General features: G+C 32.6%; 2 protein-coding genes across 4 annotated transcripts in view; one reads left to right on the top strand and one right to left on the bottom strand.

Moving 5' to 3' along the window:
* LOC111049935 (muscle M-line assembly protein unc-89) overlaps positions 1-8,733 on the top strand; it is a 316,788-nt gene extending 308,055 nt beyond the window's left edge. Inside the window, 5 exon segments of the mRNA XM_039431390.1 lie at positions 1,653-1,794; positions 3,019-3,218; positions 4,256-4,408; positions 5,659-5,782; positions 6,746-8,733. Coding sequence (XP_039287324.1) covers positions 1,653-1,794; positions 3,019-3,218; positions 4,256-4,408; positions 5,659-5,782; positions 6,746-8,302 — 2,176 coding nt within the window. The 3' untranslated portion in view covers positions 8,303-8,733.
* A 738-nt stretch (positions 8,734-9,471) lies between these two features.
* Positions 9,472-17,101, bottom strand: part of LOC111049936 (G-protein-signaling modulator 2) — a 28,686-nt gene continuing 21,056 nt past the window's right edge. For all 3 annotated transcript variants that reach the window (XM_039430439.1, XM_039430440.1, XM_039430441.1), the window contains one exon: positions 9,472-16,871. In XM_039430439.1, coding sequence (XP_039286373.1) covers positions 16,459-16,871 — 413 coding nt within the window. In that variant the 3' untranslated portion in view covers positions 9,472-16,458. The remainder of the gene's footprint in view (positions 16,872-17,101) is intronic.

Here is a 17,101-nt window from a genome sequence, read left to right as displayed (position 1 = left end):
AAAGGAATTACTTTTGCATGCTTAAAATGCAAGGGAAAGTATCCAGATGAAAATCAACAATTGAAAATTTCTGAAAGAGATTTAGAGATTGTGTCAGTTAATAGTTTCAGCACGCTGTTGGATATGTTATCCCATCCAGGTGCCTTATTATCATTCAAACTTTTGATTACTTCCTTGATTTCTGTTTCAGTAACAAAATTGAAATTAAATGTATTTTCAATATCTATCGTTTTTTCCAAATATTGATCCTCATTCTGTCCATGTATATCAATATTTCCTGCGCTTGATTTATACCTACATTCACAAAATAGTCATTCAAAGCATTAAGATCTTGATTTACATGTAATTGTGAACTCTTATCTACCCTAATAATTGCTTGATTTATCACAGACCAAATCTTCTTACGGTCACCTTGAGCTTCATTTATTTCTGATTGATAATATAAATCTTTTGCTTTTCTAATTATATCTACTATTATATTTCTGTAAGACAGGAATTTCCTTCTCAGCTCTACATTGAATGGTTCATTTCTCAATTTTTTATATAATCTATCTCTTATAGTTATGGTCTTTGGAATTCCATTGGACATCCAAGGCTTCAAATGTTTTTTAGTTAAATTAACCTTTTTAATAACTGTTGCTCTTCTGATGCATGTTTTTACATTATTTACAAATTCATTTACTAATGTTTCAATACTTCTATTCGCGTCAATCTCCCAATTCATTAAAGCTCTTCTCCTCTAACAACTTTTCTTTATTAACATTCCTCACTTCAATAAACTTACATGGCTGACTAGATTGAGAACAAATATCTTTTTTAATTGATGCGTGAAGAGCAGTCGCATAATGATCAGTAATTGACATTTCTAAAACAGCAGTTTTTAATGAGTCATTATGTTTGGATTTAGAAAAAATGTGGTGAGAAATAACAGTACGTACATACGAGAGAGAAATAACAGTATATACGAGAGAGAAATAACAGTAGCCCACTGTATGGAAGTCAGATTTTCTTGGAAGTGATGAAATTGATTGAACGAGCTATATTTATTAAAATATTATTATATTTAAAAATTCACATGAATAGCGTTCTTACCAATAATTACAATATGTGTTCCAACTCCACAAATCTTTTATTTTTCCTGAAAAAACTGATCATATGTAAGGTAATTCCTAACAATAATTATCCATCAAAAAGAGTGAAAGAGATTCATAAGTGAAACTTCTTTGGTAATAATTTTTCACATAAGTCTGGGAGGAGAAAATATCTATTTTTTATGAAGACCAAAGGGTACAATTGATTTACATAATGATGTAATGTTCATTTCTTGAGAACAATATTGCTGTTATATTCTGATCTTTTCTTGATGAAGCTTCATTTGGTATCGAATCTTCTCATTTGAAGCTATTTGAAACTTATCATTTTTTACTTTTATTTGAAATTATTCAATTTTCAAAATTTAGGTACGGTATCTAACTAAATGTCTAGAAATGTATTGTTATACTATCTTTTAGGTAAGTTTAGGAAGTTTCTGATCAATTTGGTATCAATTATAGAGATGATCACCATATTGATCAATGTGCGAGTGGATTTGAATATCTAAATAAAAAAAAGTAACACGCTGTTACTGATGTGTACTTATTCATTGTTCGCAGTATAACAGGTGGTGAATTGTTTGAAAGAGTTGTGGCTGATGACTTCACATTGACTGAGAGAGACTGCATGCTTTTCATGAGGCAAATTTGTGAGGGTGTTGACTACATGCATCAAAACAGTGTCGTACATTTAGATCTCAAGGTGAGTTCTGTTCTTGTATTTATCAAGAAAATATAACTGAATTGATAAAAATACTTTGTAATCAATGTTTTTAAAGTAAATAAGAAAGTTGAAAAGTTGCAGAAAATCTAATGGATGAAATTAGTATAATAATTAGTTGAAGAAAATTTATCAATCGATTTATCATTAATAAAAAAATGAAAAAGAAATTCACTTACTCTTTTACAAATTTAAAAATTCAAAGATACGGTACAACATGGAGATAATGTGATTATAAATAATATATACAAATAAAAACGCGTTCAGCTTACAGTAACTATATACCCACAGTATACCACTACCTCCGTAAACAGGTAGTGAGTAGGAGGTAGTTTAGGAGGTAGAGGTACTGTTTACGGAGGTAGTGAGTATACCCACTGTCACGCTTTTGATTGGCTAGCTCGATCACGTGGTACAAATCCGCCATTAAGATTCAAAACAAACTTTATAGTCCGAGCATTGGAAATTTGGAACTTATCACTTCTGTACCGATTGGAAACATATTTTGAACTTCCTATGAGTTTGGTATAACATTTTCGAAGGGAAACTGATTATACTTCAATATAGACCAATAAAGTTGATTTGAATAACACTAATATTGCTTAAAACATCAATTTTTCTTCCCTCGGGCTCCTCGCGGACCACTTCCAGAGCTTTCGCGGATCACTTTTTGGGAACCACGGATCTAGATAAAAAATATTCAGAAAGATAGATTTCAATTTTGTATTGTATGTCCTCATCCAATTTATTGGATCGAACTTCTAATAATCTAATTTCAAAATATTTTTCTGGCTCAATTGGATATAACATGTTATGAAACATTGAAATCAAAGTTAAATTATGCTTAAGCTTTTTTCCCGCCGCCACAATGAAGATTCCAAATCGGTCGCCTTTACTTATTAAAGCATATTTCCGTAATTATTTCAATATAGTCTCTTTCAAGTTTTTTTCCCAATATAGTTTTAAAACTTGAAATAGTAAATGGTTATATAGTTACTGTAGTTCAGCTTTTGGAAGAATTTTATTTGCCAACACGAGAAGAAATATTTTCTCACTAATAATAAATATTTCAATTTAAAATTACCATAATTATAATAATAATGATAATGATAATAATTATTACATTATATAATACTATAATTTACAATTTAGTAGATTGTACGTTAGGCTAATTTAATTTTTGATTATTTAATATTTTTGTTACAGCCAGAGAACATAATGTGCTACACACGAACATCGCATCAGATCAAGATCATTGACTTTGGTCTGGCGCAGAAGTTGAGCCCCAACATCACTTTGAGGGTGTTGTTCGGCACTCCCGAGTTTATTCCGCCCGAGATCATCAACTATGAGCCGATCGGCGTCGAGTCGGACATGTGGTCTATCGGCGTCATCTGCTACGTTTTGTAAGTGCAATACAAAGTACAATAATAACACTCAATAACAAAACATAATTGAATTGATAGGCTATTTTTATGAACGTCGTTGGATAATAACAATCGTGATAAATATCACGACTTGGATGCCTGAAGGTAGATTCATTCTTCAATGCCCAAAATAACTTCAAAGTGTCATCACTCCTTATGAGTGAAATCAATGGTTGCCATTCAGACAATGCTAACAGTTTGAAGTGATTCTCTCACTACAGCAATCAAGTCCTAGAATCATAGGTTTTATTGCATCATAGTGAGGTCCACGTGAAAGTGCTATCTCTTTCTCGCTTTGCTCTGCTGCCAGATTGTTTTTATCAATGAATAATATAATATTAATTAAAATATATAATCTTGATTATGAAATCATTGAAAAATATAATTTCTTGCTTGATAAAATAATTGATTATTTTAAACGAGAATGGATAGTTAATATTACATCAATAAACCAGTTTCGGTTACCCTCCATAGAAGGCATTGACAAGACAGAGGATTGGCAACGTTGTTGTCCTACCTATCTTTCCACACTGCCATTACAACACAACGCGAACCTCACTACAGCACACATTATGTTGCAACGCATAGAAATCCAACTTGGCAACGTTTTAATAACAACAAATCGTTTTTAAATACGACTCTCAAGATTCCTAGAATGTTTTTATATTGATTTTTTCATTTATTTATAAGAATGAATAAATATAAAAAAAATTAATATGAAAAAGTAGAACGTTCGAAATATTAAAATCTATTTCTAAACCAATTTTTCAAATCAAATTATTCTCTTAAACTCGTATTATTTTATTAGTACCGCACCCGTATGTGAGTTTTCTCTGCAATATTCTACCATATATGGCCAAATAGAAGAATCAAATAGATAGATTTTCTTGGCGGGCATCTACAGATTGACTGGTAGCTTGTACTTCTTGATATTTACCTATCATAATAATTCTAATTACACTTGATGCCTTCATAATATTCGTCTTATTAATAATGTTATAATTTATGAATTGAAGATTGTCGGGACTGTCGCCGTTTATGGGTGACAACGACGCTGAGACATTCGCCAACATCACCAGAGCTGATTATGACTTCGATGACGAGGCTTTCGACGCCATATCACCCGACGTCAAACATCTAATCAGCAACCTTTTAGTTAAACGAAAGGAGTAAGTAACGTAGGCTACTGATTAAACTCTTGTAGCTCTATCAATCAGTAATGAGATCCCTATCACATGATATTTTTTTGCTTTATATTATGTTTGTAATATTGCAGTATAGTGCAAAAAATCTAGAATCAGGACTATATAGGTAGGAGGTCCTGCTAGAATCAAGTAACTAGGTCATCTGCTAAGTTAGCAGTTGAGTTTCAAAATAGTGCTGATTTTTTCTTCAATTTCACTTTCCTTTACGAGCTGCTAGTTAATAAATTGCACACTTTGGTTACGAAATATCAGTGTAAACGTTGAGGGCGGAATAATAGTAAGAACGATGGAGGATGCTTTTGGAGATGATCCGTAGGCTAGATGCTCACCGCACACACACACACCATCTTCAAGGATTTCAACAATTTGATGTCATGTCCGAAAGCGCTTCACATGGTGACTGACAGTTTTTACTATTTGCTATTATTCAGTCAAAGTTTAGACTGCTGAAACCTAAAGGTGTATCAAATTAAGGTTTTTATTCATTATTGAACATTTACGAATAACAAACTCCAACCCATTAGCAGTGAAGTAGTTTACTTAAGTTCAGTGTTCAGAGACCATCTAAATAATGATTTCATAGATAATAATAATAATAATAATAATAATAATAATAATAATAACTTTTATTCACTTCATTGTACAATTTTACAAAGCATAAAACATAAAAAATATCAAGTGCACTCCCCATTAGGCTAGGCCTGCGTCGAGGAGTGGTTCGTCTTATGAATTACAGAAAATATATAAGAAAAACGATTATATAAGATAAAATCATAGTATTTCAATATGAAAAAAATGCAAAGGAACTTTAGATTTTGCGGTAGCTACAAACTCAGTGCCTAAGATAGTTTTAAAAAAGCCATGCAATAGGCTCCAGAATATGCTAGAACAAATTTCATCTACCAAGGTATTTGGCGCAGTATATTACCTGTTAGAATAATATTTGCAGATGCATACATTTTAAAATCTGAAGATTGTACAGTATAACACCATTTTTAAGATTACAATTTCCTATCTGGGCTGGAAAAATGATAAGCTGTTATCAATATTAGAGAACTCGAAGAGATCCTTTGAATTGAGATGAATGAGAATTGAGATGCAAATATATTAAATACAAGTTTAGATTATCTAAAGGAAGCTCTAGCTTGTTATTATTTGTATAAGATAAATGATGTATGTTCCCAATCCGGATGTAGCGATTATTTTTTTTCCAGGAAACGATTTAGCGCTCGACAATGTTTAGAACATAAATGGATGTCACAATGTGATAAAACTATGAGCTGTGTAAAACTTAGTACCGATAAGCTGAAAAAATTCATAATCCGTAGAAAATGGCAGGTGAGTGTCAATTTTATTATCTACATTGTTTTATTTAGTGAGATTTTCGTACTAACTCTTGATATATTGATATTATTGTATTGATATATTTTAGGTGTGTCTTGCTAGTACCAATTACCAATACAACTCAATCTTATAAATTTTAAAGAATATATTCCAAGTTAATTACACTGTAGGTTACACATTGAATTTATTACTCGAAAATCTTCCATTTAATAAATATCAAACATTGATAAATAATCTGGAGTAAATTCTTATAAAATGAGGGTTCAATTCTTATCAAATCTTGGCTCTTATCTATTCTCATAAAAGTAAATCTATATTCCGCTCAAACAACTTGAACAATAGAGAAAGCTTTAATGTTGAGTTTGTATTAGTTGAATATCAATTTAATTTCTTCAATTTCATGTCTTTAATCAAGTCTTCATGTAATATGAATTGTATCATTGAATAACCAGCAATAATTTTAAATCATACTCTTTCAATACAGAAAGTTTAGGAATATCAAGTTGTTTGATTTTCTGTACAACAAAATTGTAAGCTGAATGAACTCGAATGAATCTTTAAATCTTGTATTCTGTCAGAAATACAGTACAATAAATGAGAATTACATCTTGAATTGATAAAACAAATTTAATTAGTAGAAATTGGACGGCGAGGATTTTTAAAATGGGTTCTGTTTGAAAAATACGTATTCTAGACATATATATATATATGTAAGATTTATGTAGTAAATCCGTGTACACTTTGGTCAACTATGTACTACATAATTATTAATGTAGGTCTTCTATACTAGTTTAATTCATACATTAATTTCATGGTTCTTCAACAAATAACTTATTATCTTTTGTTCTCTGTTGTTTAACATATTTTGAGAGTGCAGTGTTTTAATTAGTGAACTAACACAGTGTGCCCGTTTGTTTCTGTTTGCCGCATGTTTGTGTGCTGTTGTGTTAACCAAAGAAAACGGGAAATGCGATTCGTGCACTGGGCCGCATGGCGACCCTGTCAGCGGCCAGCCGGCGGAACTCGGCGACGTCCTCACAGTCGAGCAGTCCGCGCCAGTCGCTCGCCGGCGGCGGAGTGTCGCGCATGTCCAGCCTCAACGAGGAGGAGCAGCACAACCACGTCACCACCAGCCAGCAGATCCACCAAATCAGCGCGGAGTGCAACGGCAGCAACAGTCGCGTGCGAGTCTGCAGCGAACGGAGCGACAGCGGCATCAGCGATTGCTCTTCAATTAACGCGCCCACTACCCAACCACACCAACTGACCGACAAAGTTTTCTCCATATTGGAAGAGAACGAACTCTGTGACACTATTGCCAACACTCAAATTAAACATACTAGGTTTCTTAATGATGCCGAAACTAGGACGAATTCCGAGAAATCATTCCCTGAAGAACCTTGTGATAGTGGTGCCACTGTAAAATCGAAACAGACCAGGTTCCAAAATGATGACAAAACGACAACATATTCGGATAAATCATTCCCTAAAATCCCAGGAGAGTTCTCTAGTGATATTGTTAAATCAAGGCAAACGAGGTTTCAAAATGATGAGACAGCAAGGACAAATTCTATTAAATCGACCCCTGAAATCTTAGATGATGAAAAGATGTCTTGTGATTCTGTTAAAACAAAGCAATCTAGGTTCCATAATGATGACAAAACAAAGACAAATCCTGATAATTTATCCCCTAAAATCTCAAAAGAAAACAGATTATACTGTGACACTGTTGAATCAAAGCAAAGTAGGTTATTAAATGATAACAAAACAAGTAGTACAAATTCAGATAAATCACCCTCTAAATTTGCTGAGAAAACTAGTGATAGTGTAACTTTTAGATCAAAACAAACGAGGACAGACTCCGAAAAATCATCCCCTAAAATATTAGAAGGAAACAAATTATCTAGTGATAGTGGTACCGTTGTTAGATCAAAGCAAAGTAGGTTCCTTAATGATGACAAAACGATGGTACATCCTGATAAAAAATCACCACCTAAAGCTCGATTCGAAACTAGTCCAAAACAACATCATTTCAAAGAAGCTACAAAGACTAGGTTCGCTGACAATTTGAAACCAAGCATAGATGACACAAGTTTCAAAGGGACGTTGGGACGTAAGGCAGGGGATGTTGAAAATAATAAGAGAAACGTGAGTAGAGTAGGTGGTATTGTTAGTACAAATAAAAGACTGGACGATAGGGAAAGTGTGAAGAGTAGTAGTAGATCTCCAAGCGCTGGCAAGAATAGTGTAAGTAGTACAAATGATGACTTGCTTAGTAATCGTGTGAGTTCGAGTCCGTTTTTGAATAACAGCCTGAATGAGAGTGGTCCGACACCGGATGACAGTAAATGTGTGCACGATGTTTCAGGTGGAGGCAGTCCGCTTGAGGCGGGAGGCCTAAGAGTGGCGGACGCCGCGACTAGAAGGTCGGTCAGTCCCGCCCTTCAGGCGGATGCCAAAGTCCTCGAGAAGAATGACAACTTCCAGAAGGCTTTTGCTTTCTGGAAGCGGTGACAACGACAACCTCACAGCCCTATCCTCAGCCAAAGCAATTATTTATAATAGTTTATAGCAACCTTCCTCCTCTTGAAACCTTTTTATTAATACACGTTGTAACTTATTCCACGCTTTCATCCAACATTAGTGACATCATTATCATTCATTTACAATATCCAAACCCAATTGTTATTATCATGATTGTTGTTGTTAATTAATAACATAATTTTATTTTTGTTAGATAAATATTTTAGCGTGAAAACATTGTGTGTATACACATAACTATTTGAAATTCTTGTTTTTAGAGCACATTCTGATGGGTGCACACATACCATGTTATTTAAAAATTCACTGTTGACTATGAATAATTATTATTTTATGAATGTTAATTGTTATTCAAACGACATATAAATTATAAATATATGATGAAGAAAGAAACTTTCTAAACTTGATGTGTTTCATTTTTCTCCAACGATACAACCCTCGATTAACGCGATGATGGTGATTTTTTGGCAAATACAGTAGCCTATTAATATTGGTGGAGAGCGAAGTTTCTCAGAGAAAGCTGAGGAATGAGCTAGGCACACACCAGTTGGTCAAGACAAGACATCATCAGACACAATACTTCACATAGTTGCTCAAGACGCAACACACACTCAATAGTCGTCATTGCAATTAGACATGTCTTCATAAGCAACTATGTGAAGTATAATGTCTGATCATGTCTTGTCTTTTCTTGACTAATGTCAATAGGTGTGTGCCTAGCAGCCTTAGGTCTCCCGGTCCAGGTCTGCATAAGCTTTTATAAAAAATATTTACTTTTCTATTGATAAATAGAGAAATTCATTTTCAACAATCTGGTGATATTTATTTCTAATAAACTAGTAAAGTTATTCTAATTTTCATTTTAGAGATGACGTTAATAGTTTATTAGAAATATGAGATATGAGTTCTAAAAAAATCTAATATGCTTAAAATTATTTAATAACAACATGGAGGATTTTAGGAATGTATTAGGGTAGCAGAAAGAATAGCACATCAAGTAAACGTAGTTGGCTTCATACCCGTTGCCGCTCAACTATTCAATGGATTACTAGAAAACTCTTTCAGTGATTCCTCTCACAATAATAGTAATTGATGCACTAATCAGAAAAAGTTACAGGAAAATTACAATAAAAACCGCTGCATTCATTGTTGTATGATTTATTTCATATAATTTTTATGGGTAGAATAACTGAAAAAAAAAACATTTATATAAAATATACATTATAAAATAGCTGGACAGATTTAATATTATGATTAATACCTCTAAAGAAATAAAGTTCTAAACTAAAATATTGTGAACTATGTATATATTTTACAGATCATGACAGATATGTATCTTACTCTATTCAGTGCTATCATACAGAAGATATATTTCGTTAGTCATCAGATTTCACCTCAGAAGTAGCCAAACATCAGAATAATTGATAATTTTGTAGCTGAACACAGATTTTGATGTTATTACTGTAATAGCTCCATCCAGCTTAATTCGAATTCATTTTTACAATCAGTCACACCAAATGTCAACTACATTCCTGTAATAATATAAGTACTAGTTGATATCAACTAGTACTGTGGTCTACAGCTACAAGTATTGCTACTGTATTGCAATATATAGTATGCTATGATTGTAACATCCATAATTTCTGTGATAGTCGCCTGTTGTTTTGGTATTATACAGGTGTCAGTTATTGAAGATAAAGGACAATTTTTCTACAATACATTTTGAAAAACTACTTTACGTATCACATCAATAATAATGTCTGATCTAGCAAAATATGCTACCTTTTAACAAAAACATAGAATAATTGCTTAGCTGAATCACATTGATTCTATTATCTCTCGAATTGCTTATAGATGAATAATTTTGGTGGAGTTTTACTAACTTTCAAATGCATGATGAAATACCACGGGCCAGGATTAAAAGGTCAATTCATTGAAATTACGATGAAACAAAAATCTCTGTTTTAGCAACCCAAAGTAACCATAATTTTACTATTAGTTGGAATCAACAACTACTTCTTGGAATTATTCAAACATTTGATTAGAAGCAAGAAACTGATTTTTCAGTAATTTTGAGGCATTGAGCACCATTAATATAAAACTATTCATGAATGAAGTTCCTCAACAAATTCCTAATTCCTGAATTTGAAACCTGAAGAAATGGAAATTACAGGATTATTAAATTGGGCTTCAAGGTCTGTAATGGGTCCAAGTTTATTTTACCTTTAGTAGACAGGGCAACATGTTGTTGGTAAGTTTCGGCTATTGTTCCTAGGTGTATGAATGCCCATTGTTGGTGGCTGATATGAAAGTTGGACCCAAAGGTAATTTGTCATCTAAAGAGAGCACGATTTGGAATAATGTGGAGTACTAGACTACACATGCGTATTGGCAAGTGCACCTATGGATTTAGGAGTTTGAGGACTGTGATAGTAATAATATTATTACTAGTGTTATTACAAAGACCCCTAATCTATCTTTACTCACTGATACGAAATTACACAGCTTACGAAAATAAATGAATATAATTATATTATCATGATTATGACGATTACTAACTATGCTTTTGAGTTGATTCTTTATCGGTGAGGATGTAAACGATTATGTGTATCTATGGTAAAAGTAAAATATTATCTGTGTGCCGTAGACAGATGATCTCTAGAGAGCATGATTTCTTAATGCTTTTGATTCATTTTCTCGTCAAATTAACTATACTACGTACTGAAACTCAAGGTTTGATTCGAAATAAGAATTTTTTGGTGTAATGAGAGTTTGTAGTGTAATTTTATAGCAGTTTTATACCGGCCAGTGTACGGGGTTGAATAATACGACCGGTACGTACGTTTTATGGGTAGACAAAATATCTACTTCAAAACGTGCGCTCTACAGTCAACAGCAACAATGAAGGCTCAAAGTCAAGAAGACGGTCAAACTTTCAAACTATTATAGAAAAATTGGAAAAAGATGAAGGAAGAATGAAAAAGGATGAAGAAATATTGCCATCTAATAGGAGTACCCTTTCCAATCCCATCAACCTGTTGCATTGTCTACCTTCAGGTAGAAAACACAGTTGGACCCACCAGAGACCTCAAAGCCATTAAATAAAAAAAAACTATAATTAGCTTATGAACTGAATTTGCTTAGATTCAAAGCTAAGTGGGCTTCAATTTCAATTGATTAAAACTATGTAAAATTCTTACATAAACTAGTAATTACGAGCAACAGGAATCCATAAGAAATCTTGATTGGATCACTAATGAGAGATAATTATCTCAACAATATCAAAGGGTTATAATAATTTTATTAAATCAGGTATCATAAAGAATACACAATATTACACGAAACAGACAATAATATGGCACATTATATTAATAAGATCAGGTTCAGTAGCTGCAAATATTAGGATGAAATTGAATCAGAAATAAATTTTAAAACTACTTTCGTCTAAATCTATATGGAATACCAGCATTATCTGGGAGCTACACGGAATGTTAATTAATCAACAACAAAAAACAAATTTTCGAATGATAAATACTAGAATTAAATATCACTGAGAACATCAACAAAAATTTTATAGAATAATTAAAAAAATATTAAGATTTGATTGAAAGGGTTTTCAGTAATAGTTGAAAAAAATCATGGTATCGTTTTTATTTACATATTGGAAGGAAATTTGTCCCCATTCCAATGATAGAGGAAAAGGAATACTATGATATTGGAATCATCTTGTTTGGGATGAATAATAGAATTCCAATCCTAACTTTGGATTGCAGAATGTTGTGCAATTAACAGAACCTTGCGATAACAGAATCAAGTTCTTCTTTTAATTTTATCATAATAATTAATAGTAAATAAATCAAATAACCTACCCGTAGTTTTTCTAAATTTTACTAATAAATCAATTCCATGCAAATAATTCTATTCATTATTATACTCATACCTTCACGTTCTATAATAATATGAGTTATTCAGCACTATTTATTGGTGCTGAAGATTATTTAAAATTGAATACTTTAGCATAATATATTTACACCTTTCATAATATAGATGGAATACATTATTACTATACATATACATCAATATTAGAGTAATAAATATATTTGGATGTAATTATGTAGAATTTTCGTTTTGTGGTAGAACTACACTTGAAAATTGTTTTATTCATTTTGAAGAACGAAGATTTCCAAAATTAGTAGACAGTACTGTTTAGTACAGTACAGTTAGTACCTGTCTACTAACGTTGGAAGATTTAAAAATGTTTCCTTGCAGAAAATATTACACAGAAGGTGAGATATAATCACATAAATGACAATTCCATTAAATTGCATAAAAGTTATTGTTTTTTGGTGTTGCATCATAATATGACTTCCAAAATTGAAGCTGCTCAAGAAACTCTTTAAATTTATTGTGAGATTTTCTTGAACATAAGGAGTTATTTGATACAGTGATCACAGAAACTAACAGGACAACTTTAAATGAAAGATGTTCGATAAGGAGAATATCACAGTTGGCTATCTCTTTCAATTGATAGAAATTCAAATTTTAGCTCAACAAATTTCAATAACATTTCATTGAAACATAATGCCAATAATAATAATTGTGCAAACAACTGGTATAGTATAAGTTGATACATAACACGATAATATATCTATATTCTTCATATATATACTTTAGTGTAATAATATTCGTAGTGATTGAATTATAATAACATTATTGAGTCATTAAAAAATAATCATATTTCATGATGACGTTAACAAGCATAATTAATAGACTTTACAGCACCAGTTTGGTGTTTAAATGCTTAAATCGAAATGTATATTGAAAGATAATGAAATATAGAAAACTATTGATAGATCTAGAAATATTAAGAGGTAGTGCACCATTCAAAGGAAGAAATTGAGCATTCAAGAAAATAATTATGCTACAGAAAACCTTAATGAATTGAAGCCTATTGAGCAGAAAAGCAAAAATTGATTTTATATTTTAGGAAATACTAACATTTAATAAAAGCTGAAAGCAGAGAAACCTGATAAATTCAATAAACATTGAGCTAGTTAAAAACATCCAGCTTTTTCACCAAAATATCATACAAAAATAATTATTCTTCAACCTTATTAATACTACCTATATAAACGATAGCTTCAATTATTTATCTATATTTTCTCAAATACAAGCATTTACAAAAATAAATAGGTTATTAATACTAGAATAATGAAAATTCTTTAATATTCAAACATTGCATTATAATAGTTTCGAGACTTGCACACGATTCAAATAAATTTTGAAATTAATATAAATGTTATTGCATGTAACATCTAAACTCAAGTTTTACATTCTAGTTTCCAAACATATTTCTCTAATTTTTCAAAGTAAGATATTGATAGAAACACAATTACATTACTGATATAACTAGAGTAGAACTATCTAGGTTTCAGTGTTCACGACTGAGTAAAATATGGCTTCCATGATAGATTTGAGAATAAACTCGACTAGGCATGATTATGGCCAATTCGAATAAAAATCTGATTCTAGTCATCTATAATTTCATGCTTTTTAAAATAAAAAATGAATATACGTGATGGCACATATTTAAAAATAAATCTACAATACTTGATCTGCCAAGGAAGTGTGATAATTATAATTGCAAAGGAAAATTATTATGTATGTTGACAATGTTGTACAGTTCTAAGAATGAGATAAAATATGGCATAAAGTGGAGTATTCGCTGATGTTTAATAATTTGAAAATATGTTAATATCCTTTCATTCGGTACATTGAAAATACTGGATATTTCTTGCATCGAAATGAATCAATGAATTGGCACATTGAGAAATTTAAAGCTTCTAATTTGGAATCTAGTAACTAGACCAACTCATAATAACGATCTTAAATTTACATTAGAAAATACAGTTCCTATTGAGAGCCAATATCACTGCCCTCAAATTTCAATCAAGCAGTAACAATAGTTTAACTTCAATCCCTAATCTTCATAAAATATGTCATATTTTGGCCCCCCAATGGAACGGTGCCGTAATAGTGACGCACTATAATAATTATACTCACAATGCGCCACTCAAGATAAGGTTTAAAATATATATTATTATCCTCCAAGAAGGATCGTTTGTATATAATAGAATAATTAATAAAAGATAGATGGAATAAATAAAATTTAATGTGCAATGAAGAATGATAGTAAGGAATGATTTAAGCAAGGAATATATAAGTTAAAATAATTACAAGTAAATAACTAAAATTACAGAGAAAGAATCTATGAAGTGAAGTTATTGATCGATTTGTATAGCTTTTTCAAAGAAATTATTAAAAGGTAATACTGTACTACAACTAAGATAATGATTAATCTATTTTTATTATTAATCATTTTATCCTAAATTAAACTAAATTGATTTCGAGGGAAATTCTGCGTATAAAACCAATTGCTTATGAAGAATAAATTCAAACAATATATTATCAAGATTTGGCATTGTGAATAGTTTTTGGTTACCGATAATTTTCTCAATTTTGGTTGCAATTCTCATTGTTACGAAAAACATTATAACATCTAAGATACAAACTAACAAATACTACAAAGATATATTTCACTCATTCTCCTAAATATCATTTACTTTTTTAATTGCAAAACCTAAATATTTAATTTACATAGTATCATTTTAAAATAAGGTTGAATTAAATGTTTCATTAATCATCATCATACCAAACGGAAACCCCAGACCAGGAATAGAATTTTTCGAAACGTCAAAAAGATTGTTTTTGGAACGAATAAGAAGAACTTCAACATTATCTTCCACCCCTGGTTCATTATTATACAAAGATTCACTTTCTAATAATTGTACAATAGCTGACCAATATGTTGGGGTAGTTTTGGCACAATTTTAATTTTCTTTCTGAATCGAAGATTGGATTTAGTTTTGGCACTAGGAAATCAAGAGAATTTTTTACAAAAAGGAGAAAATAGGAAATAGCCATAACAGTTAAATTCTCCAAGGTACCACTGGTGTGATACATGACTCAACATATTATATGATCAGAAACTCGGCGATGATTCGACACAAATTAATATTAATAAAACAATGTGACGAAACCAATGATGAACTAATGTTATGATAATTGGCGCGATTTCAATACCTACTATTGATGAAAATGTATGGCATCGCACTATGGGTATTGTCAATACCTACTATTACTTAGAAGTAATAGTAGGTATTGGTATTGTCATAGCCACCGCTAATAGAGGTGGCTATGGTATTGTGAATTTCATGGCTAAAGACCTATAATGGCCAGCTGTTAATAATTAACTATCATTGACTACAGAATCTCACCCAGATACGAATCTAAACTTCTAGTCCCACCATATTGTCAGTATAAGCCAATAATATGCTGTTCACTCTACTCTGACCGATTTGATAAATTTTGGATTTTAAATTGTCCATCTGTTTTAGCAGTCCGAGAAAAGTGAGTTGCTATTGGATTATGTCGACTAGAAGGCGAAACTACAGTTTTTTATGGGTAATAAGGGTTCTCAGTCATAATGGTAAAGTTAGATTCTGGCCAGAGGTCTTGAGCCATGAAATGCACCACGGAGATAAACGAGCCCCCCCCCCCATAACACGAAATCAATAAAATCAGCGAAATATATATTTGTTGTTTATAATGAAGTTTCTTTGTTAGAAATAACATAGCCTACTAGAAATTATAAATTTTGAAACTATAAATTCAATTATTGTTTTTCAGGTCATCAAGAATTTTTAGTAGGCTATAGAAATAATTATTCTTAGCTTCTGTGTTATAGGGGATCAGAAGTTTGAACGCTAGTGCTTTCGAGTTAGAAGATTTGGTGTGTATATTAGGTGTCAGAGACTGAGCGTCTAATTTCAAATGTACAAATAATCTCACTCTGGATTAACTTGTTTAAACATTTTTTGACATAAGTTTGAATGCTAGCGCTTCCATGGAGAAGATGTGAACTTTCCATGGGGAATTTTTGCCATCAGAGATCGCGTAAGTTGATTCTTCAGCCAACTTCTGATCCCCTATGGGTCTTACTTTTCGTCTCACTTATTTGAACGTCAGAAGGCTACCGTTGAATGCAACCAAAGTGAGAGTTATCGGGTTTAGTTGTTGTGGCGGCGCTGAGGCGGTGGGGCGGGCACAGTGGCTCGCTGGTCCTCCATGCGTCCCGACTGCAGGCGCATGATCAGCGAGAAGAAGTCTTCGTCGGGGACAGTGGCACCAGTGCCTGTGGCGGGCGAAAGAGAGGGCGGACTGTCCAAAGTAGATTCCTTGTCGGGCTGCGGCGGCAGACTGCGCTGATCCTCCAGCCTCGCGCCCTGGCATCGCACCAGCAGCTCCAGGAAGCCCTCATCGGGGGTGGCAAAGCCCCCCTGCGCCCCAGCCGCCCCCGCCCCAGTCACCCCGCCCCCCGGCGGGCACAGGCCCGGCAGATGCGGCAGCTCCACGCGTTGCTCGTCCATGCGCTTGCTCTGCATGCCCACTATCAGGTCTAGCAGGTCTTCTTGCACCTCGCCTTTAAACAAAACAATCACTCTTATTAATCAACATGTAGCCTATTAAGACACATAAAGGCATTCATTCTATCCGATTTTATTTTTGACTGAAAACTGCACTAAAAAATGATAAAAAACATAGCCTTTTTTCCAACTATTTCTAATACAAAATCTGGGAACGACAGCGTTTTTGGCTGAACCGGTTGTTTCTTTCTGTTAAATTTCGTGCATACGAAATATTAAATCAATG

This window comes from Nilaparvata lugens, chromosome 6 (genome assembly GCF_014356525.2).
Source record: "Nilaparvata lugens isolate BPH chromosome 6, ASM1435652v1, whole genome shotgun sequence".
NCBI classification, from domain to species: domain Eukaryota; kingdom Metazoa; phylum Arthropoda; class Insecta; order Hemiptera; family Delphacidae; genus Nilaparvata; species Nilaparvata lugens.
This window is presented reverse-complemented; position numbering and strand designations above follow the sequence as displayed.